The 24077-nt window shown below is 53.1% G+C and overlaps 1 protein-coding gene across 1 annotated transcript in view; it reads right to left on the bottom strand.

The window, feature by feature from the left end:
* Positions 1-5309: 5309 nt before the first annotated feature.
* The window catches only part of AGBL2 (AGBL carboxypeptidase 2), a 50580-nt gene continuing 31812 nt past the window's right edge, over positions 5310-24077 (bottom strand). Inside the window, exons 17-19 of the mRNA XM_065403441.1 lie at positions 15065-15271; positions 13620-13671; positions 5310-5538 (exon numbers count right to left, since the gene is read on the bottom strand). Of these exons, the coding sequence (XP_065259513.1) occupies positions 5310-5538; positions 13620-13671; positions 15065-15271 (488 nt within the window). The remainder of the gene's footprint in view (positions 5539-13619; positions 13672-15064; positions 15272-24077) is intronic.

Raw genomic sequence — 24077 nt, 5'->3', positions numbered from 1 at the left:
GCATGCAGCTTTGGAGGTGTGGCTTGGACCTTGGGTCTGGGTTGCAGCAGGCTGGCATGTCTGGCTCAACTAGGCAAGGTTCTCGAAGTCCAAAGCTGGCAGGGAAAACGGGATCAGAGGTAATTTCAGCGCACCAGGTGACAGTCCCAAGGCGGTCTTCTACACAACCAAGCAGTGAGCATGTGCATGCTGTTAAGCTTAATGGAAAAGTGCTCCAAGGTTGGAGGGATACTGGTGCAGAAATTTCTGTGGTCAGGAGGGACCTGATCCATGAGAAGGATTTGTTACCAGGAAAAACGGCAGAATTAGAATTGATGGGAGGTTACAAAGTCCTTGCACCTTTAGCTAAGGTACACATGGAAACTGGTGATTTGCAGGCTGAACGAATTATTGCAGGGGTGGCACACAATTTTGCACCGTTTCTACTGGGGTATGATTTTTTTGATGTGGCAGAATCTCTTTCAGGGTTTGTTAGAAAGAAGAAGGAATCTTGTGCTGAAAGCCTCAGGGGGGAGGGTGAAGTCACATGTGCTGCTGGGGAAATAGGAGAGTGTCTCTATAATTCCTGGGTAGCAGTGGAAAATGGGTTGTTGGGGGCAGGGATGGTTGAGGCCAGTTCCTGTAGCCCCAGGACTCAAGGCAGGTGCCTTGAGACCAGTGTATGTGCCCATAGGGGGGATCTGAGACCAGGGCGTGTGCCCATGTGCGTGGGATCTGAGACCAGGGCGTGTGCCCATGAGGCTGGGATCTGTGACCAGGGTGTGTGTCGGGGGAGGGGGGATCTGAGACCAGGGCATTTGCCCATAGGGGGGATCTGAGACCAAGGCGTGTGCCCATGTGCGTGGGATCTGAGACCAGGGCGTGTGCCCATGAGGCTGGAATCTGTGACCAGGGTGTGTGTCGGGGGAGGGGGGATCTGAGACCAGGGCATTTGCCCATGGGGCAGATCTGAGACCAGGGTGTAGGATCCAGGTGTTCTGGGATCTGGTCTCTAACGACCCGTCTCCTTTCCAGGCTGCTGGCTGGCCATGTGGAGTGGGGTGTTGGGACGTGAGTATCTGTGGGGCTGGGGAAACTTTACTTTTCAGGACCAGGGATGGGGGGCAGGAGAAGGGGAGGGGAAAAGAGGAGCTGAGCCCTGAACCTTCCCTCAAAGCTCAGTTCAACCTCCTTGTATTGACATTGCAGGGGCTGAGATCAGAACCCAGCCCTGTCCCCATTGCAGTCAGAGGTGACTCCAGATTGACCCCAGGGGGTGAGATCAGAACCCAGCCCACAGGTTCCCTGTAGATGCAGTGAGGTGTCTGTTACCCCTGGTGCTACCCCTGGGGCTGGTTGCTACGGGCAGGTTATAGACACACAGGGAGGGGTTTGTGGCTTTCCATCTCACTCCTGTTTGTGTGTGAACACAGCTCCCTGTGCCCAGACCCTTAAAGATTTCTCCATTAAAATGAGTTTTATCGGAGATCCCGATCTCTCTTTGCCCTGGTCTTCAGATTGCTGCAGTGAACGCACTTCTGTGATATGTGTGGCTTACCCAGGCATCGGACACAAAGGGGGTGTCCGTCAGATATTGGCACTGCAGCTGGGGATCCAGGCATATTTAAGGCATCCCTATTGGGAAATTCAGGAAGCAAAAGGGTTTTGTTTTTAAACATAACTAATGCTAACTAAGAATTTACTAAACTGTGAAATAAAGAGGGTTAAAGTAGCTATCTAACAACTCGATATTAATGTTCGTAGTGACACCACTAACAGACTCCATCTCAAGCTGGGGACCGTTGAGAAGGAACTGCAGGGGTTGGGGCATGCACGTGCTAGAAGAGGCACCAGCTGTGCCGCGAGACTGCTATTGCGCTAGCAAAAATCTCCGATTGACAACGCTGGGACGCGCCGCCACCTGACGTGGAGCACCCACAGGGACAGCACTCAAAGAGGAATCTAGGCTTCCTGCTGAATTGGCAGCTTAGGGTCCTTCTCCACTTACCCCACAGCAGGTCCTCTTGGCCTGTCTCTCTTCTAACTCCAGCTCATGTTTTCACTGCTCCGAGCGGTCAGCTAGACTCTGCTCTTCCGGCTCCACATCCTTCACTCTACACATCCACTGAGGGGAACCCAGGTGGGAAGCCCCCCTCCTGGCTGGGGAACTGGTCCGGTGGACCCCCTGCCACTACCCCAACTGCCCCCACTACTCCCAGCCTCTCTGGGCATCCCGGAAGCCCGCTGGGATCTGGAACTAGCTCCTATGATTGGTCACTCTCTACCAGCCAGGCAATCAGCAGCTCCTGGGTGAGCCTCCCGATGCTCGGTCCTCTCTCCCTGCACAGATGTGCCAGGTCCCTCTTACGGAGTTGTTTATAGGCCCTTTCCTTGCTGGTTCCTTCAATTCCCTTGTTCTATCGCTGGCAACCGCTCACTGCAAAGTGCCTGCGCTCGCAGCCAACTGTCGACAGGGTGCATCCACCAACCATCCTCTGCTACCACGTCGTCATGGACTCACGGGATTCGTGCTCTCTCCTGGCTCCGTGCGGTCCATAGGGGGAACCCCTTTCAGCGCCACAGCCCTTCTTGGGGGTCCACTCTCTCTTTCAGGGGTTAAGCCCCTCCACCTCCTGGAACCACACCTTTCTGAGCCTTAGCACACCTGTCTCTGCCGTGGGCCCCCTCAGGGATTCCACTCACTGTGGACCCTCGGGGCCTCCACTTCCAGAGGGAATAATGCAACCCTGTTCTCTAGATCGGAGCGACTCTCAGCCAGTGTAAAACAGGAGGGTTTATTGAGCTCCTGTGATGTTGCACTCTATATGATTTTATGAAAATATGCTAATGAGTGTGAATATAATGTAACCGGAATATGCTTCATGCAAAAGGTCTCTTGTAAGGTATCATTACAAAGCTTATAATCTACTGAGTGTGGTCATCCTATTTGTAGGTATGTATCACTCTTGTATTTGAAACTAGAAATGTGAAATATAACTCTGAGGTCCTATTGTAGTTATGCAAAGTGTGGGCCATTAATAGTGGTTTGGAATCTTGATGGCTCCCATCAACCAGGACAATGACTGTGGATGGCTCTGTTTGCTTGTAGGCCTTCCTGTGAGTCAGGATGGGAGGAATAAGGGCTTGGAGTCTTATAGTGACATTTGATCATGTCACCTGAACTGGAATCCATCTTTAACCTGGTGCTTTTCCATTGAGAAGGAGGGGTGGGAACCCAGAGAGGGACAAAGGATTCCAGCCTTGTGCAAAAGATATATCAAGGGAGTGGAACAGAACAAAGGGGGGTGCAGTCATGAGAAATCCCCTAGCTACCACCTAAGCTAAAACAAGGGCTGTACCAGGGGAAAGGATTGGGCCCAGACTAGGAAGGCATCCAGTCTGTGAAAGAAGCTTATTGGAACATCTCTGAAGGTGAGATTTCATCTGTAATCACTTTCTTACTGTATTAGGCAGAGGCTTGCATTTTTTTTTTAATTTTATTTTATTTGGTAATTCACTTTGTTCTGTCTGTTATTACTTGGAACCACTTAAATCCTACTTTTTATATTTAATAAAATCACATTTTTAATGATTAATTAACCCAGAGTATGTATTAATACCGGGGGGCAAACAGCTGTGCATATCTCTCTATCAGTGTTATAGAGGGTGAACAATTTGAGTTTACCCTGTATAAGCTTTAAAACGGATTTATTTGGGGGTTGGACCCCATTGGGACCTGGGCGTCTGAGTGTTGGAGACAGGAACACTTAAGCTGTTTTCAGTTAAGCCTGCCGTTTGTGGGATGTTGCTCAGACTTGGGTCTGTGTTGTAGCAGGCAAGCGTGTCTGGCACAACCAGGCAGGGTTCTGAAGTCCCAAGCTGGCAGGGAAAGCAGAGGCAGAGGTAGTCTCAGCACATCAGTTGGCAGTGCCCAAGGGGTCTCTGTGATCTCAACCCATCACAGCCCCCTCCTGAACCCCTCATTTCTGGCCCCACTCCAGAGTCTGCACCCCCAGCCGGGCCCTCATCCCCTCCTGCACCCCAACCCCCTGCTCCAGTCCAGTGAGGGTGGGAGAGAGAGCCAGGGGGCAGAGCCTCAGAGCAGGGGTGGGACCTCAGTGAAGGGGGTGGGGCAAGGGTGTTTGGTTTTGTGCAATTAGAAAGTTGGCAAACCTAGTGGGGGACAGAGTGACATGGGGGACAGAGTGACATGGGGGGCTGGCTCCCCTGTAGCCCTGGCTGGGGGGGGCAGAGTGACATGGGGGGGCTGGCTCCCCTGCTGAGTGGGGGTGGAGACTGACACAGGGGGAGCTGGCTCCCCTGTAGCCCTGGCTGGATAGGTGGGGGAGGGGCTGCCTTTCCCTGCAGCCAGTCCCCCTGCCCCTGCCCCTGCCCCTGCCCCTGCCCTGCCGCTTTGTGCACATCAGTCCCTGTTGCGGTTCATGTAGTTTCTCCCTGAGCATGGAGGAACCATCACACCCGGTGGGATCCCCCAGCTGCTGTGCCTGAGGTGGCTGCTTCCACTTCAGTGTCCCAGTTGCCTGCCCCCCCACCCCCCACCCCCTCATGCCTGGGCTAATGGGACTGTCTGGCTCCCACGTGTCTCCAGCTGCTCGAGGGGAGGGGCAGGGCCTGGAAGCCTTCTCCTTCCTTGGGGGGCCCAGACCCCCCCACCCCAGGCATTGACTGCACAGGAGCACGTTCGATCCCTTCACTGCCTCTGCAGAATGAAGCAGCCCGAGCCCGGCCACCCCTCCAAGCTCAGCCCTGGCCATGCCCAGCAGTAGGGGCCCGAGCTGCCTGAGTTGCTGTGAGGCAGGTTCTGTTTATTTTCGTAGCGCCCACGTTCCTGGAGGCTCCATAGAACAGGGAAGGGGGGGACCAAGGCCATAGTGCTGATGGGCTGGGCCAGATGGAGCCAACACCCCGCGGAAGACAGGGACAGGGCAGCGAGAGACAAACACAGCCAGTCGGCACTGGGGCCGTGGGCTGATAGCAGCCGTGGGCACGTGTTACTTGCCGCAGGCCGGCCGGTTGGGTTCTGTGCCAGCACAAGGAAAGGCCAGGGAGCAATGCTCATGGTGCAGTCGGCCTGCACTCTGAACAGCCATCCCACCCACTAGAGCCCTGAGCAGCCTGTGGGCTCCCCTGCCCGCCGCCGGCAGCTCTCGGAGCCAGTCATCAGAGGGGTCCTGCCCCCCACCACTCTTCACAGCCCCTTGCAGGGAGGGAGCCCGGATGTCTGTTCCAAAGCCCTTTAATGAGCCTGCCAATACAGCCGAGCAGGAGGGAGGGGGCTCTGGCAGGGAGAGCCCCAGCCCTGCAGCCCCTTACTGGGGCCGGGAGGGGCTCTTGCGTCTCTCTGGCTCTGTGCGGGGGGGCTGGAAGTCCAGCAGGCTCCATGTCACTTGTCTGGGAGGCAGAAGGTGCTGCGATTGGCTCCGCTTCAGCGTGTGGGGTCCAACGGGTGCTCTCCGGCCAGGGAGCTGGGGTCTCGGGAAGAGGTTTCTGCTCAGCAGTAGAGTCAAAGCGGGCTGCTCGGGGCCCCACCACACAGACCTAAGGGACAGACATGGCCGGTCTCGCTCAGGCCTTGGGGCTACCTGGCTGCTGGGTCTGAGCCCATCCTCTCCGCCATATCCCCCACCACCCCATCAACCTCTTACCTTCAAGCCCCTTTCTCCTTTCCCCGTAAGCTGCTCTCTCTGCAGTCCCTTGTGTCCCCTCCCCTCTGGGTGCTCACCCTGGGCCTCTCCCCAGCTCCATCATGCCCCAACTTCCTTCCCTCCAAGGAGTGCTGTCCCCATTCCCTCAGGCCTCCCACAAGCTCCCTTGCCACCCCATCCCCTGCCCCCATTTCCCAGACAACTCCAGGGCTCTGCCCATTCCTGCCCCATTCCCTTGCCACCCTGGGTCGCTATCTCTCCATCCTGTCCCCTCCCCTGTGTGCTCACTCTTCCCACAGCCCCCATGGCCAATGTCCCCCCAACACTCCCCCCCGCTCCCAGGAAGACCCTGTGGTGTCACAGGCCAGGCTCTGGCCCTTCCCAGCCCTGTCCAGCTGTTACCTGGCAATGCCGCTGAGCTGGAGGGAAGGGGCTCCTGTGGGGAGAGCCCCATCCCTCTGGAGATAGCAGAGAGTGAGCACCCCCTGGAGCAGGAAGCTGAGGCTCAGAGGGGAAGTGCCTCAGACCAGGCCGACCCTATCCCCCTGCAACATGGCTCTGTGGGGAAGTGTAATGAGCTGTTCTGTGCTCATACCACTGAACGCTGCCTCCCCACTCCCCCCTTACACTAGTGCATCAGGGGGCATCTCTGATCCCAGGAACGAGCCCTCCCCCCCGCCCCCCATTCCCACTATGGGCTGCAGAGGTAGGAGGCAGATCGGAGCCATCAGTCACAGCAGGAGAACTCAGCCCCCCTTCCCAGAAAGCTCCCCAGGGAGAAAGCTCCCTAGCTTAAGCCAGGGCTGCCTCAGGCAGGGCTCCCCCAGATTTCACCCATTAGAGCACAGCTCAGTAGGTGGTGCTGCAAGATCACCCCCACCATCATGGCAGCCTGGCCTAGGAGTCGCTGGGACCCCTACAGTTACAGCCCATGGTTAAAAGCCCTGGTCTGTTTATTCTACAATCCACACACATGCTCAGATTGTCTTGAAAGCTCCCAAGCCCACTTAGGAGTGGGGGTAGAGTTTGTGCTGCAAATTTGGGGTCATTTGGCTAAGGGGCTCTCAGGATTCAGCTCCCGCAAATGACCTCATTTTCTAATCAGCTGGTTCTTAGCGTTTTGCATGCAGCCAAGGAAAACTGAAGCCCAGTATCCACGGCACTCCGATCCCTCTCGCAGCTCCCGCTGGCTTCTGACTGGCTTAAGGGAAAACAGTTCCTTACCTGCACTGTGGCCGTTGTTCTCCAAGGGGTGGGGGCAGACACGCATTCCACGCCCAGTGCACCGAAGCCAGAGAACTCTGTGTAGCAATGCCCTTTGGGGTACCGCACGCACCCTCAGGACCCCACCCCACCCCAGCCCCCATCAGTTCCTTCGCACTGGCATTCCTTTGTCTGGAGACTCCGATGCAGAGGGACCCGAGGGCAGGTCGTGGAGTACACGACTGCACCCACCTCTCAAAGAACAACGGTTACTGTAACCATAAGTAACCATTTCTTCTTCCAGTGGTTGCAGATGTGTAGTCCACGCGGGTGACTTGCAAGCTGTACCGGCTCGGCGTCTATTTAAATAGTGACTGCAGAACTGCTTTTCCACAGCTCACTTCCGCCCTAGAAGCAGTCCTGACCGTGTCGTTTGGTAAAGCTGGGCCCGGAAGACTCAGTAGCAGCCCTGCATATATCTAATATGGGAACAACCCTGAGAAATGCCATTAAGGCAGCCTGGGCGGAGGCTGGTGTTTGCTACACCCTGTCGTAATGCAGGAAGTAATCTGTCTGGAAACTGTCTGAGCCGAAACCACTTGACCGCTCATCTGGTCTGCACAGGAGACATCACGCCGGGGTGATAATCAAACTGGCTTAGTCCCATCCAGACAGAAAACCAGGTTCATCTTACATCCAACAGATGAAGGCTCTGGTCATCTGCATCGGAGTGCAGCTTAGGAAAATTACAGGCAACTGAATAGTTTGGTTAAGGTGACGTGGTGAAACCACTTTAGACAAACATTTTGGATGTGGCCTTAAGGCTCCTCTGTCTTTCACTAGCTCAGTGTCTGGAGGTCCTGCCATTAGGGCCTGAGTTCACTCGCCCTCCTTGCTGACATTATAGCAATAAGAGAGACTGTCTTTTGGCAAAGGAGGGACAGAGTACAGGTTGCTAGAGGCTCAAGGGCAGCAAGCACAGTGTTACGTTTCTTTATAGGTGGGAAGAGGCAAACAACACCTTGCAGGCATCTAACAACCACGGGAAATACCAACTTCCCGTGGATCAGGGGATGAAACACTGAGATTTGTGCCAAGTTGACCCTCAATGACTGAGAGCAGGCCCCATGGTTTACAATGTAACCGGTAATCTAAAATGTCCTGAATCCGTGCTAGTACCAATCGAATTCCCCGAGTCAATGACAAACCCAAAAAGCGTTTCCACTTGGCCAAAGAGGCTGATCTAGTAGATAGCTTCATACTATTAGCGGAACCAGTTGGACTGCTTCTGAACAGTTCTTTTCCACCTAATCTGACCATGCAGCATCCATACCATGAGTTGCAAACTACCAAGACTTGGATGCCACAGCTGGCCCTGGTGTGGAGACAGTAGGTCCAGGAAGAGCGGAAGAGGCACAGGACATTGGACCAATTGGCTGTGACGGCCGAAGAACCAACATTGTCTTGGCCAGGCTGGTGCAATGAGTATCTGTTTGGCCTGATCCATCTTCATTTTGAAAATGACCTGAGGGACAAGCAGAATTGGGGGAAGGCTGATCCCCAATTCAGTTGAGGGCATTGGTCAGAGAGCCTGGACTGTGACCTGCTCTAGAGCAAAACCGACAGCACTTCTTGTCTTTTGTAGCAAATAGGTTGACAGATGGAAAGCCCCGGTCCCTGAAGATGGACCTCAGGATGCTGCTCTTCACAGACCACCCATGATTCTTGGAGAAATTCCTGCTAAACTGATTGGCCAATTGATTCTGGGCACCTGGAATGTAGGCAGCTGTGGTAATGTCTTTCTTGATGCAAAAGTGCCAAAAGTTTATCAGTTCCCAACAGAACTGATTGAAGTGGTTTGTTGAACTGGTTTGTTCACACACTACATTGCAGTGGTATTGTCAGGATTTATATAAACAGACATGCCCCTGATGTGAGAGAGGAAAAAACTCAGCACACATTGTAAATCACTCAAAGTTTAAGGACCTTAATATATAATGATGCTTCCTGTTCTGTCCACATAGAGTGGACTCTCAAAGACTTTCAAATGCACTCCCCAATCTATCGTTGAGGCATCAGTAACTATGGTCCTGGTCAGTAAAGGACAATTGAAAGACTCTCTCACATACATTGCTCTGATCTGTCCACCATTCTAATGACTGCAGGACCACTGGAGGCACTCAGACTAGGCTGTTGGACTAGACTGACAACGTGTGAGATAAACCGATTTCAACAGGCACACTCTCACAGGTTGAACTACATAAGTACATGACGCCATGTGGCCTAGCAACCTCAAACATACATGAGCTGTGGTTGAGGGGTGAGATTTGAGGGACAAACATAGGTGACAAATTGATTGTAACCACTTATGAGGGAGAAAGGCCCTTGAACTTGTAGAGTCTAGTAGGGCCCCAATGAACTCCATTTTTTGCATTGGAAGTAATGTAGACTTTCCTTTGTCCAAGATGAGCCCCAATTGATTGAAGAGACACAGTCTGAATTGGACGTGATGGAGGACTTGGCCTTCAGACTTGGCCCTCACTAGCGAATTGTCCAGTAAGGGAAGCCCCAAATCTCCATTCTCCTGAGATGGGACATCACCCCAGTCATGCACTGGGTGAATACACCCGGGACTGAGGATAGGCCAAAAGGGAGTACAGTAGAACCTCAGAGTAACAAACACCTCCGGAATGGAGGTTGTTCGTAACTCTGAACAAAACGTTCTGGTTGTTCTTTCAAAAATTTACAGTTGAACATTGTCTTAATACAGCTTTGAAACTTTACTATGCAGAAGAAAAATGCTGCTTTCCGTTTATATTTTTAGTAGTTTACGTTTAACACAGTACTGTACTGTATTGGGTTTTCTTTTCTTTTTTGGTCTTTGCTGCTGCCTGATTGCGTACTTCTGGTTCCAAATGAGGTGTGCGGTTGACGGATCAGTTCGTAACTCTGGTGTTCATAACTCAGAGGTGCTACTGTATAGCGTATTGATAATGTTGATCTGCCACTACAAATCTGAGGAACTTCCATTATCTTGGTAACACTGCTACATGGAAACAAGCATCCTGAAAATGGAGGGCAGCAAACCAATCATGATTCAACAAGGGGAGAACTGTCACTAGGGTGACTATGCAAATCTCATATATTTGATGCACTTGTTGAGACCTTGGAGGTCGAATATAGGTGTTAGCCCTCCCTTAGACTTGGGTATCAGGAAGTAACATGAGTAGAACCCCTTTCCCCCAGTGTTGGAGGGGAACTTCTTCTATGGCCCTTGAAGCGCATAGAGTCTGAAGCTCTTGAAGAAGCAGTGACTCATGAAATGGGTCCCTGAAAAGGGATGGGGCAGGGTGGGATGCGTAGGAATTGGATACCATATCCCAGTCCCACAGTGCTTTAAAACCCATCTATCTGTGGTTATTGCTTCCAAAGCAGTGTAGAAGTAGGACAGCCTGTCACCAAGGGGGAGGTGGTGGGAGATATGACTGGAAGATCACTGATGGCTGAATGCTGACTGAGAGACACAAGTCAAATGGTCTGTTTGCCCTAAGCTGATGGGGACGAGCCGGCTGTTTAGAGGTGAAACCAGAGGACCTTCTCCTCCGTAATTTGTGCCTCCTCCTGGAAAGGTCTTGCTGCCTGGAAGGATGAGTTGGCTGCCTGAAATCGCAGTGGCAGTACTGATGGTATTGTTGCTGTTCCCTCTAATGCCGTCTCTTAATGGCTGGGGTATAGATTCTGACTCCCCGTGAACACACTGAAGCTCAAGAGTCCTTACAAGAATGTAGTTTCATCCGTTTTTTCAGAAAAGAGGGAACCGCCCAGCCAAGGGGAGGTTTTCTATATTCTGTTGGATGTCGGGAGCTACCCCAGAGTTCTCTTGCCAAGAAGCTCTTCTCAGTCTTACATCTGCAGCCATAATCCTGGAGGAAACGTCTGCTGCATCGAGCGCCGATTGTAGTGACATCTTAGCCACTAGACGACCGTCTGCCAGGAATGCCTTAAACTCCTCCTTGGCATCCTCCAGCAACTCATCAGTAAATTGGGACAGTGTGTCCCAGTTTACAAAATCGTATTTAGAAAAAAGCGCCCGCTGATTAGCAATGCGCACGAGAAGCGAGGAGGTAGAATAAATCTTCTCCCCATTAAACCAGCTCTCTTGGTCCCCTTTTCTTTGTATGTTGATTTGCACCCTACCCCACCCCCACCCACCCCCCGTCGCAGCCTCTCATTTGCAGCAGTTACCACACAGGAGTTTGGGGGCGGACGAGAGTAGAAACATTCAAATCCTTGCTTGGGGGCATAGTACCGCTTGTCTGTGTGCTTTGCTGTGGGAGGTAAGGAAGCTGGCGTGTGCCACAAGGACTTTGCGGGCTCCGAAACAGCATCACTTATAGGGAGGGCTGCCTTCACTGGGGCTGAAGAATATCCACCAATTTGTTGGTGTTCTCTTGGATGCCCAAGGCTGTAGTCATCCTCCTTAAGGAGTTTTGGTGAGACTTAAAGTATTCTGGTGGAATCGTCTGGTGAGGAGGATGACAGGAAGTGGAACAAATGGACTCCCCTATGGTAAGGCTTGTCCCCGTGATAAAGGGCCACTCTGCTATAGTAGACTCAGTTGGAGCCATATCAGTTTGTGTCTCCAGTCTCAGTGGGCCAGGAAATGAGACAACAGAAGGATTCCACGTCCTGGCTCTGGAGTGAGCTGATGATTGAGATCTTGAAGAGCGGTGGGCACTCCAAGGCCAGAGAGGAAATTAATGTGGTACAGGAAGCCAGTATGTACCAGGCCAAGAACTCGTGTCCCTGCTGAGGGAACGGTATTCTCTTGGTATTGCTGCTGATCTTCTGGAGGAAGGAGATGGAAGAGAGAGAGAAGGATTCTGAGCCTGATTGCAAGGAACCCCCCAAATAGTCAACAGATGAGCTAAACCTGAGAGGCCCACCAAGTACCCCGATCTGTTTGAGGTCCAGTAAGGGGACTGGACCAGTACCAAGGATGGTACAGTAGTCAGTGCCATGTGTACTGCTTGGGAAGTTGAGGCTGCACTAAAATGCAGTACCGGAAAGGCTGTCGGTCCTGTGCGGAGGTCGGTACCCTAGCCGAAGAATGGCTCGTTACTGAAGATGTGGAGACTGGGACTAGAGCTATCATCGGAGCCAAAAATGGTATCGGTACCCAAGCAATATGTCTTGGTGCTGATGATGGGACCGGATCCACCTCTTTGGTGGGCTTCTTAACTGGTAACAAGGGAGAAGCCAGTAACTGTCCATAGTCCAAAGCAACCAACCCACACTGGCCCAGGACTGCAGGGGGCATCCCCTCAGCTGAGGACTCCTGTATCAGAGGTGAATCTGGGACAGAGAGGCAGAGTAAAGCAGCTGCTGCCTGAAAAGCTTGTGGTCAATACTGTCAGTGCCAATGTGCTGGCACCGGACTCAATAGACATCCTGCGGAATTGATGGTCTGGTACTGGTCAGTTCGCTTCTCAGTACTGGGGAGTGGGTAGATGGTCCTCGTCCCGCTCTATTTTGGACACTCAAGGAGTCTTGCTAATGCCCCGCACTCCTCCTAGAAGAGAAGGAAGAGTCTCTCTGAACCCCGGAATGGCTCTGACTAGTTTTGTGAGCTCTCTTCCTTGAGGACCACAGACAGGAGAATGGTCCCTTCCCTGTGGAGAAGAACCTGAGTCTGGCTGTCTATCAGAAATTGGTGCTAGCTCTGATGTAGTTTGTGGGGCCGAGTGAGCTGTGCAAGCTCCCAGATCCTCCTGGAGCAGCTCCTTGAGGTGTTACTTCAGGCGAAGGTCTCCGGCAACCAACACTTTTCTTTCCTGTGCCCCTCTCCCAGGCACAACGAGCATCGAATGTGGTGGTCACTAGATGGGACAGCCACGTGAAGGACAGTGCTTAAAATTCGGTGAAGGCATAGCGCCAGGCTTACTAACTAACCAACCACTCATGGAACTACTAACCTTAACTAGCTAGCTAACAGGGCTAAAACTATTTACAAAGCACAGAGGATGATCTCGCTGTAGTGCAATAACCATGAGGAACTGCCAGTCAGGCTGTGGGTGGCGAGAAGGAACTGAGTGGGGGGGATGACTGCCCTTCTATAGCCTCAGGGGGGGCCTGAGGAGGGACAGGGTGCATGTGCCGCCCCAGCAGGTAGTGCTACACAAAGTTCTCCAGCTTTGGTGTGCTGGGTACTCACGCACCTGAGTGGAAACACGTCTGTAGCCACTCAAAGAAGAACTGCCTCTTGGGAGCTTTTCTGCCCTGAGCTAAGTTCCACTTTGCATGTCGCTGGCTGAGGTTCGCTGGCTTTGCTCGGCCTGGATTTCCGGTTCCTGAAGGATCTCTGGCTGGACCGACCCCTCGACCCTGCCATTTACCCACCCCTCCCCTCTTTGCACTCAGAGGCATGTATGCCCACAGAGACCCCTGGGCTGTTTCTTTATGGAGCCTCCATGCCAGTCGAAGGCTCAGAGTGTCCCATTCCCTGGTCACTGACTGCTCTGGTCCTGCCTCCTCAGCTGCGGAGCCGAAGGAGCCCCACTGGAGCTGGGTCCCTGCAGAGTGAAGCAGGCAGGGGTGCGCTCTAGGGCTGGGGAAGCTGGGGGCAGTAGTGGGGCCACTGGGTGTGCTGAGCAGTCAGACCCCCTCAGGGCAGCGGCTGGGCTCCACCTCAGGTACCCCCTCCCCTCCATTCTGCACACCTACCCCGCCAGAGTAGGGAGCCCTGGCTGGGCGAGGGCCCCAGCACGGTACCTGCATGGGCTGGTTCCAACCGTGGATGCAGACTGCGCCAACGTTGAGCTGCCTAGGGACGGATGAGAGGCAAAGTTCAGAGCACTAAGAAGCAACAGGATCCAGCAACACCTGCTCCGGCTCTCGGGGCGGCTCCACGGGAGCAGGGCCTGAAGGGCCATGATGTGGGGGAGGGGAGAGGTGACCCCCATGCCCCTCCGGGGTACAGCCATGACTGGAGAGATTCCTCTCCCTTGCCCCACCACAGATCATCAGCTCCCTCCCTGACGGGAGAGAGACTCCTCTTGCACACTTCGCACCCACTGGCTACCCATAGTGGGACCCAGGCGGATCCCATGGGGGTGAGGTCACCGTGTTTACCTTGCAGCAGGGATGGAGCCAGGGGTGCTGGGACAATTTGTATAATGGGGGGGCTGAGAGCCATTAAACCAAACTCTAAACCCTGTGTATGATGGAAACCACTTCAAACCAGGGGTGCGGTCACACCCCCAGCACCCCTTGTTCCAGCACCTATGAATAGGGCCCGAATACCACCATCCTCATGGTGGGGGGTATGGGATTTCCATAGAACAGCCCAGCTCTGCCAGGCACTGAGGGGAGGAAGGAATTTCCCTGGAACAGCCCAGCTCTACCAGGCTCTGGGGGTGGGGGTGGGGGGAGGAATTTCCCCGGAACAGCCCAGTTCTGCCAGACTCTGGTCGGGTGTGGGGGGAGGAATTTCCCCGGAACAGCCCAGCTCTGCCAGGCTCTGGGGGTGGGGTTGGGGGAGGAATTTCCCCGGAACAGCCCAGTTCTGCCAGACTCTGGTCGGGTGTGGGGGGAGGAATTTCCCCGGAACAGCCCAGCTCTGCCAGGCTCTGGGGGTGGGGGTGGGGGAGGAATTTCCCCGGAACAGCCCAGTTCTGCCAGACTCTGGTCGGGTGTGGGGGGAGGAATTTCCCCGGAACAGCCCAGCTCTGCCAGGCTCTGGGGGTGGGGGTGGGGGAGGAATTTCCCAGGAACAGCCCGGCTCTGCCAGCCAGGCACTGGGGGTGAGGGGGTGTAGGAATTTCCCCGGAACAGCCCAGCTCTGCCAGGCATTGGGGGTTCGGGGGGGGGGGATTTCTCCGGAACAGCCCAGCTCTGCCAGGCTCTGGGGGTGGGGGTGGGGGAGGAATTTCCCAGGAACAGCCCGGCTCTGCCAGCCAGGCACTGGGGGTGAGGGGCTGTAGGAATTTTCCAGGAACAGCCCAGTTCTGCCAGGCACTGAGGGCTCGGGGGGGGGGGGGGGGCGGAGGAATTTCCCAGGAACAGCCCAGCTCTGCCAAGCTCTGGGATGGTGGACAGGGGGGCGACCGTGGACCATGGCAGATGCCTGGCCTGTTCCTTTGCCCTGAGTGCGCCGTCCCTCTGCAGGAGGGCACTCCCTCCCCCCCCCGCGGCGCCAGCCCATTCCCTGCCCTCACCTGCATGCCGGCTGCCGTGGGGCTCTCCGTCCAGCTGGACATGGAAGGGCAGGGGGTGCTCTCTGATGGGCGACGTGCCGGCGGGTCTCTGGGGCTGCGGCGGGGTCAGCGTGGTGATAAGCAAGGGCTGGGGCTGCCGGGCCTTCCATAGGCGCTCAGGCCCAGGGCTGTGCTGGTGACACAGCTTACTCTCCCATAGACGCTCTTCTGGGATCAGACAAACAGCGGGGGTAGAGGGTTTGAGCCCAGGGACACAGCCACCAGTGCCTGGGAGCTGTGGCAGGCCTGCTCTGACAGGGGTATCCACCCATTCCTTCACCCCCCACCCATGCCCTTAGCAAGCCACAACTGGGAGCTAGCCTACAGAGAGCTTCACCGGGATCTGCCCAACCCCAGGGAGCTCTAAGGGGTGGGTTCATGAGGGACTGTAGATCCTATGCAATCGGGGGATGGGGGGCACATGCCTTGCACCAGTGTGGGGTGGGGACAGGGCAAGTGTCCTAAGGATGGGGGCCATCTTGGGTGGCCTGCAGGGGGCTCAGAGAGTCTCTGAGAGTCTGCTGCCTCCCCCCCTCTGCCAGTGTCCCCCTCTGCTGTCTCCCGGCTCCCATTCTGCACTGCCCTCCTAAGAACCCCCAGGAGAGGGGAGGGGAGGTCTGAGACTAGCAAGAGACTCTGAGGCAGCAGAGTAGAGAGGCATGTCCCCCTCTCCCCCAGTTCTCCAGCCAGGGCCTGGCCAAGCCACACTAGCAGACATCCCCTCTTAGTACATAGGCTCTCTCTCGAGACGGGGCCATCTGATGGATGTGGATGGGCTCTGCTCCTTCATGCAGGGAGGGCCTCGCAGCGAGCAGCTGTGTGGAGGGCTGCTGGCAAGGAGACAGGCTTAGCTCTTACCCTTGTCAAAGGGAAGAGTGTTCTCTTCATCTCAGGTTCATCCATGCCGCCACCCCCACCCTCTTGGTGTTTGGGGCTGGCTGGATCGCCACAGAAAAGCTGAATCCACGCAGCAACACTGGTCGGGGGGTGAAGAAACCACAGCCCTGACCAGTGTAGCTCTGCTGACAAAACCCCCAGCGCAGACACCACTATGGCAAGGCAGCTTCCATGGACATAGCTGCCGTCATTCGGGGGGAAAAACAGTTACTCACCTTCTCGTAACTGTTGTTTTTCGAGGTGTGTTGCTCACGTTCATTTCAATCAGGTGTGCGTGTGCCGTGTGCAGAGTAGTCAAAAAGTTTTCCCTTAGCAGCTCCCGTCGAGTCAGCTGTGGAGCCCCCTGGAGTGGCACCTTCATGGCGCTCAATACGATGATGATGATGGGCGATCACTCGTTACCGAGTATGATCATCTTCCATGGGAGTTATGGGTCCTCAGGTGGCTAATAAGGCCAATCCTTGAACCACAAGTTCGATTACAATGAGGGCAGATGTTTTCAGGCTCAGCAGGAGGCTGTTAACCATGACTGGGAGCCAATCTCTCCTTCTTCCCGCGCCTCTTGTCCTCTTCGGTTTGTCGGCGAGAAAGTTCAAAATGCTGGGGACCATCACGTAGGACTTCACTCCATTTTAAGCGATCCTGGGCAAGTGTCTCCCAAGTATCAATGTCAATATGACTTTTTTTAGGTTGTCCTTCAGCAAGTCCTTATAACACTTCCGTTGTCCACCCACATTACGGTACCCTTCTTTCAGCTGAGAGAACAGGACCTGTTTTGGGAGGCGATGGTCTAGCATCCGGACAACATGACCAGTCCAGTGGAATTGCTGATGGATGATTATTGCCTCGATACTGGTGGTCTTTGCCTCTTCCAGAACACTAATATTGGTGCACCTGTCTTCCCATTTGATCTTCAGAATCTTACAAAGGCAGTGTTGATCATGCCTCTCAAGGACTTTCAAGTGGTGTCTATAGGTTGTCCACGTTTCGGACCCATACAACAGTGTTGGGAGAATAACAGCTTGATAAACAAGAAGCTTGGTGTCTGTTCCAATGTCCTGATCTTCAAAAACCCTGTGCTTTAAAGGAGAAAAAGCTACACTGACACAGCTCAGGCGATGTTGAATTACTGCATCAATATCTGCCTTGGATGAAAGATGACTTCCAAGATAGAGGAAATGATCGACATTCTCCAGAGCCACTCCAGTGATTTTGATAGATGGGGCATGTAACACCTCATTTGGAGAGGGCTGATAGAGCACTTTAGTCTTATTGATATTAAGAGCGAAACCAAAACATGTGTAAGGATCAGCAAACACATTCAAGATAGTTTGAAGATCTTTCTCAGAGTGGGCAAAGATTGCGTTGTCATCAGCATACTGAAGTTCCACAATAGATGTTGTGGAAATCTTACTCTTGGCTTTCAGCCCGCTAAGCCTGAACAGCTTTCCGTCCATACGGTAAATGATTTCAATGCCAGCTGTAAACTTCCCAGCAATTAGGTAAAGAATGACGGCAATAAAAACCACAAACATGGGTGGGGCGATGATACAACCCTGTTTGATTCCTGTTTGTACTTTGAAAGGTTCACTCTGGGAGCCAGTGCTGCTCAGAACAGTCGCTTTCATGTTATCATGAAGCAATTTTAGGACATTGATGTATTTATCAGGACATCCAATCTTAGAAAGTACAGTCCAGAGGGCACAGCGATTCACTGAATCAAAGGCTTTAGTTAGATCAATAAAAGCCATGTACAGTCGTCGGTTTTGCTCCCGACACTTTTCTTGCAGCTGCTGTGCTGTGAAGATCATATCCGCAGTTCCACGACATGGTCAGAAACCACTCTGTGACTCTGGTAAAATTTCTTCTGAAAGGGGCAGAAGGCGGGTTGTAAGGATCCGCGCCAGAACTTTGCCTGCAATGGCTAGGAGGGAGATACCACAATAATTTCCACAATCTACTTTATCCCCTATCTCCTCCTTTATCCAGATTTTAAGGATAAGCAGGTAAAGCTGCCTAATTAACTCTGGTCTACCGTTTTTAAAGATTTCAGCGGGGAGCCCATCTAGACCTGCTGCCTTGTTGTTCTTCATCTGTTTGATGGCATTGTGTACCTCATACAAATTGGGAGGGTCTCCGAGCTCATCCCTAAATGGTCATTGAGGGATTTGCTCAAGGACTTCATCTGCAACCATAGAATTACGGTTAGGGAGATCTTCAAAATGTTCTTTCCAGCGAGAATTGATGGCTTCGTTGTCCTTCAGACATGTGGTTCCATCCTTAGAGCAAAGAGGATTCAGACCGTGACAAATTGGCCCATAAACAGCCTTGGTGACTAAAGAAACCACATGTATTGTGGATGTCTGCGAGATGTTGGAGTTCTTGCGCTTTCTCAGTCCACCATTTGTTCTTAAGTTCTCTGGTTTTACGTTGGACTTCTGCCCTCGCCTTGGCATGGGCTTCTCTCTTTATATTACAATGTATGTCGTTCTGCCAAGCACAAAATGCCATTCTCTTCTCATTGATGAGTTGCTCAATTTCTACATCATTCTCGTCAAACCAGTCCTGATGTTTTCTGGTTTGGTAGCCTATGGTTTCCTCACAGGCACTGATGATTACTGCTTTCAACTGGCTCCAATGTTCCTCAGTTTCTCCCGGAAACTCTGATGGGAGCTTTTCTTCTAAGACTACTTGGAAGTGGTCACGCTTAATAGGGTCCTTCAAATCTTGAACCGTCACCTTGCACCTGACCTGCTTCTTTTGCAGCCTCCATTTGGGAGCGATCTTAATTTTCATTGTGGATCGAATAAGGCGATGATCAGTCCAACAGTCATCAGCACTTGTCATTGCTCTTGTGAGAAGTACATCACTACGATCTTGGGCACGAACTAGGACGTAGTCAAGGAGATGCCAGGGCTTTGACTGTGGGTATCTCCAAGATGTTTTGAACTTTTCCTTTTGTTGGAAAAGAGTGTTCATAATAAGTTCATGTTCAGCACACTTGGTCAGGAGCAGAATTCCATTTGAATTGCTTTTGCCAACTCCTTCTTTCCCGATTGTTCCCTTCCACAGGTCTGAGTCTCGTCCAACATGTGCACTGAAATCCCCCAGAAGGATGATCTTGTCTTCTGTAGGGGTCTCAGATAAAATGGTTTCCAACTGAGAATAAAAATCTTCCTTTACATTCTCATCGGCATCCAGTTTTGGTGCATAGGCACTCACAATAGTTGTCTGTTGATTTGTGGTGAGCCTCAATCGGAGTGTCATAAACCGCTCATTGATGCCAACTGGTACCTCAGAGAGGCACCTTACGAGCTTGTTCTTTATAGCAAAGCCCACTCCATTATTTCAGGGTTCATCTATAGATTTTCCCTTCCAGAAGGAGGTGTATCCTCCTTTCTCCTCCTTCACCTGTCCTTCATCAGCTCTTCTAGTTTCAGACAAAGCAGCAATATGGATGCTAAACCGACTCAATTCACGAGCAATAATGGCCGTACATCGCTCTGGTCAGTCGCTGTTTGAGTTGTCCATCAGGGTACGTACGTTCCAAGTTCCAAAGTTGAAAAGTTTCCTTCATTTTCGACCACTGAGGTGGTGATCCTGCTGGATGTGGCTATCCGGGCAGGAAAAACAGAGGCAAGACAATTTTTAGGGTACTTTTTCTAACCCCTCCCCATGCGGGGTAAGCAGAGTGGATTCTAAAAAGGACTGCTCAGTTGCGGGTGCAGCTGCTGAGATGCTCGACCCCCCTCAATCCTCGAGCAAGATGACTGTACCACACACTCACTGCCTGTGTGTCAGTCTGTGACTAGGAACTTCTGGATTTCACTGTCCTGTTTCCGTCGCCGATTGCCACCGGACTTTAGACTTATGCAAATGTTATTTTCCCAAAAACTGGAAGATGCCTGTGTGGGACTTCTTTTAAAGTGGGGAGACTGGTGCACAACAGTCACCACACTATCCTTGACAGATAGAGGACTTGAAACCAATGGCATGGACACCATGACGATTGGACATCCTCTATCTGCTGCAGCCTTCATGCACCTTCACAGCCATTGTAACATTACACAACAGTTTCACCTCCATTGTGCAGTTATCTTCCGTCTGCTCTGCTGTTAGTGACTTCTTGGATCACACTTTGTCTGGAACCTCACCCTTGACCATTCTGCCATGGGTGACCCTAAGGGAGTACATGACTCCAGGCAGCATCGCTCTTGGGATCATTGAGACACGCAAGCCTCTCCACCACTACAAGGTGGTGATCCATGGAGAGGGGCGCTCAATATATGACCCTGCCGACCCGATGCCTCCTCAGTTCCTTCTTGCCGACTACTGCGACAGTGGGGAAGGAGGGTGGATATTGGAATGGACGTGAACAACACATCTTGAAGAACAGTTACGAGAAGGTGAGTAACTGTTTTTTCTTCTTCGAGTGCTTCGAGTGCTTGTCGATTCCAATCAGGTGACTCCCAAGCTCTACCCCGGAGGTGGGGTCGGAGTTAAGGAATCGCTGATAGGAGCACCGCTCTGCCGAATGCTGCATCATCTCTGGCCTGTTGGGTGATAGCAAAGTGAGAGGTAAACGTGTGCACCGAGGACCACGTTGCTGCCCTGCACATTTCTTGTATTGGGACCTGGGCCAGGAACGCCGCTGACGAGGCCTGTGCCCTCGTGGAGCGTGCCGTAAGAGCCAGGGCTGGGCCCTTGGCCAGCTTGTAGCACATGCGGATGCAGGACGTGATCCAGGAAGATATTCTTTGAGATGAGACCGGGAGTCCTTTAATCCGGTCTGCTACCGCCATGAACAGCTGGTTCGACTTCCTGAACGGCTTAGTGCACTCGATGTAGAATGCTAGCGCTCGCCGAACATCCAATGAGTGTAGCCTCTGCTCTTGATTACTGGCATGAGGCTTAGGATAGAAGACAGGTAGGAAAATGTCTTGGCTAGTATGAAAGAGTGACACTACCTTGGGAAGAAAGGCTGGATGAGGCCTGAGTTGCACCTTATCCTTGTGGAAGACCGTGTAGGGTGGAACGGAAGTAAGGGCCTTTAGCTCTGACACCCTCCTAGCTGATGTGATGGCCACCAGGAAGGCCACCTTTCACGATAGAGAAAGGCGCAAGTCGCTATTGACTCAAAAGGGAGCCCCATTAATTTGGAGAGGACAAGACTGAGGTCCCACGCTGGGACAGGCTGTCTGATCTGAGGATGTAGGCATCCCAACCCTTGAGGAAACAGCCTACCATGGGGTTAGCAAATACGGATCGGCCGGATGCTCCTGGGTGGAAAGCGGAGATAGCAGCGAGATATACTTTGATGGATGATGCTGCCAGTGCTTGTTGTTTCAGGTACAGAAGGTACTCTAGAATGAGTAATACAGATGCCAGTAGTGGAGGTGTACGCTGCTGGGCACACCAGCAAGTGAAACTTTTCCACTTAGCTAGATATGTGGCCCTAGTAGATGGTATCCTACTGCCAAGTAGGATCTCCCTTACTGATTCTGAAAACAGAAACTCCATGGGGTTAAACCATGAAGCTTCCAGGCCATGAGATGGAGGGACTGGAGATCCAGGTGGTGAAGGCAACCGTGGTCCTGAGTGATCAGATCGGAATGCAGTGGTAACTCCATCGGAGTGTCCACTGACAGCTCCAGGAGCATGGTGTACCAGTGTTGTCAGGGCCATGCTGGGCCACCAGAATTACCTCCGCTCTGTCCCTGCGGAACTTGAGAAGTGCTTTGTGCACAAGAGGGATCGGGGGAAAGGCATACAACAGGATTGCCAGGGTGTGCATACCCAATGACTTCATAGTCGCCCGTGAGTCTTTTAGACTGTGCAGCTTGGAGTCTGTTTGCTCCGAAAACAACCCTGTGCCTTCGAATGGTAGGTCCTGCAGGGTTTGCTGCAGCTCCGGGGGCAACCCAGACGCCTGTAGCCTTGCGCTCCTCCTCATGGCTACTCCTGAGGAAAGGGTGCGGGAAGCCGAGTCCGCTGAGTCCAATGAAGCCTGGAGGGAGGTTCACGCCACTGCCTTCCCTTCATCAATGATAGTCGAGAACTTGGCTCTGGAGTCTGGTGGAATCAGCGACTTAAACTTCAACATGGAGGCCCAAGAGTTGCATAGATTTTCCTGCCAAAAAGGTCCATCCTTTTAGACTCCTTGGATTTAGGGGCCAGCCCTTGCTGCCCCCATCTCTCTTTCTCATTCACTGCCGATACTATGAGGGAGCATGGTTGCAGGTGAGAGAACAGGTACTCCTACCCCTTGGAGGGAACAAATTACTTACGCTCTATCCCCCTGGCGGTGGGCGGGATTGAGGCAGGGGTCTACCACAGAGTCTTAATATTGCTCTGGATAGTTTTTATCAGTGGCAGAGCTATCCTGGATGGTCCCTCTGGAGCAAGGATGTCGACCATGGGGTCCTTGGGTTCGACCACCTCCTCCACCTGTAACCCCATGTTACGGGCAATCCTTCATAGAAAGTCCTGGTGGGCCCTGTGGTCAACTAGGGGAGGGCCCGAGGTTGAAGTTCCCACCACCGCTTCGTCCGGGGACAAAGATGAGGAGGCGAGAGGTAGACGGGGTCCTCCTGACCCTCTGGCTCCCTGATCTCCTCCTGTTCAGCGTCTGGGGCCTCTATGGTGACCATAGCCGAGGTGACAGTAGCCTGGCCTTGCAATGAGTCATGCCTCAGAGTTGCCTCGGTGGCGACTTGAGCCGGCTGTGGGGCTTGCGCCAAGGTCACCTCAGATCCCCGGGGCGTAGGCCGGTCCTTGACTGTCTGGGTAGTCGGTGCTCCGAGGCCACCGAACAGGAGCCCAGGGAGTCCAAAAAGGCCATTGCACCGGAGGCTGCCACTGGGGTTGCCGTACCATTGGTGCCTCCCTCCATCGCTTGTCGGATCTGTGCCTGCTGTGACGGGAATAGTACGAGTCACCACACGAGTCCGAAGATCTCGACTGAGATGACCACAGTGGCACTGCATGGTACTGCACCAGGGACCTGTGCCGAGTTGATGATGCAGGGGACCGGTGTCGAGACGCTCAGGCTGGGGACCGAAACCAGGAATCTGGTGTCATGGATCTGGTGCCGGGGACCGGTGCCGACAGTCCAGTGCCAAGGGTCAGTGCCGGTCCTCTCTCAGAGCCGGGTTGTCTGTGCATCCTGCGGTGACGGAGAGTGCCAGTGCCGAGGGTCTCTTAGACTAGAGTCCTTCCTCAGCACCGTGTCATGTACCGATGCCGGGGCACTCCCTGCGGACGTGCTCGGTGCAGGGTCCTGGCGATCCGCAGCAGACTGGGGATGAAGGGCGGAGTCCATGAGCAACTGCTTCAATCGGAAATCTCGCTCGTTTTTAGTTCTGGGGCGGAAAGCCCTGCACATCTTGCACCTTTCTGTCTGGTGCATCTCCCCCAGACACGAGTCGAGGGGGTCGCTCGTTGGCATAGGCTTGCTGCAGGTTCCACAGGGTTTAAAGCTGTGGGCTCGCGGCATGCCCCAGAGCCTGAGGAAACCACGCTCCCAAACCTCACTATATACAATAGATACACTAACAACTAAGACTAACTACAACTAAACAAGGCTAAGCTCACTATATGAAAGAACGCTAAGGGAAGCACTTGCTAATAGGGTGACCAGACAGCAACTGTGAAAAATCGGGATGGGGGTGAGGGGTAATAGGAGCCTATATAAGAAAAAGACCCCAAAATCGGGACTGTCCCTATAAAATCGGGACATCTGGTCACCCTACTTGCTAACCAAGCGACTACAGTTCCAACGACCATCACTGGCGATAAGAACGACCTGAGGAGGGGCCAGGTCGGCGGGTCATAGAATCAGAATATCAGGGTTGGAAGAGACCTCAGGAGGTCATCTAGTCCAACCCCCTGCTCAAAGCAGGACCAATCCCCAACTAAATCATCCCAGCCAGGGCTTTGTCAAGCCTGACCTTAAAAACCTCTAAGGATGGAGATTCCACCACCTCCCTAGGTAACCCATTCCAGTGCTTCACTACCCTCCTAGTGAAATAGTGTTTCCTAATATCCAACCTAGACCTCCCCTACTGCAACTTGAGAC

Source organism: Emys orbicularis, chromosome 4 (genome assembly GCF_028017835.1).
Source record: "Emys orbicularis isolate rEmyOrb1 chromosome 4, rEmyOrb1.hap1, whole genome shotgun sequence".
NCBI classification, from domain to species: domain Eukaryota; kingdom Metazoa; phylum Chordata; order Testudines; family Emydidae; genus Emys; species Emys orbicularis.
The sequence above is the reverse complement of the archived record's forward strand: the minus strand, read 5'-3'. Positions and strand labels throughout refer to the sequence as shown.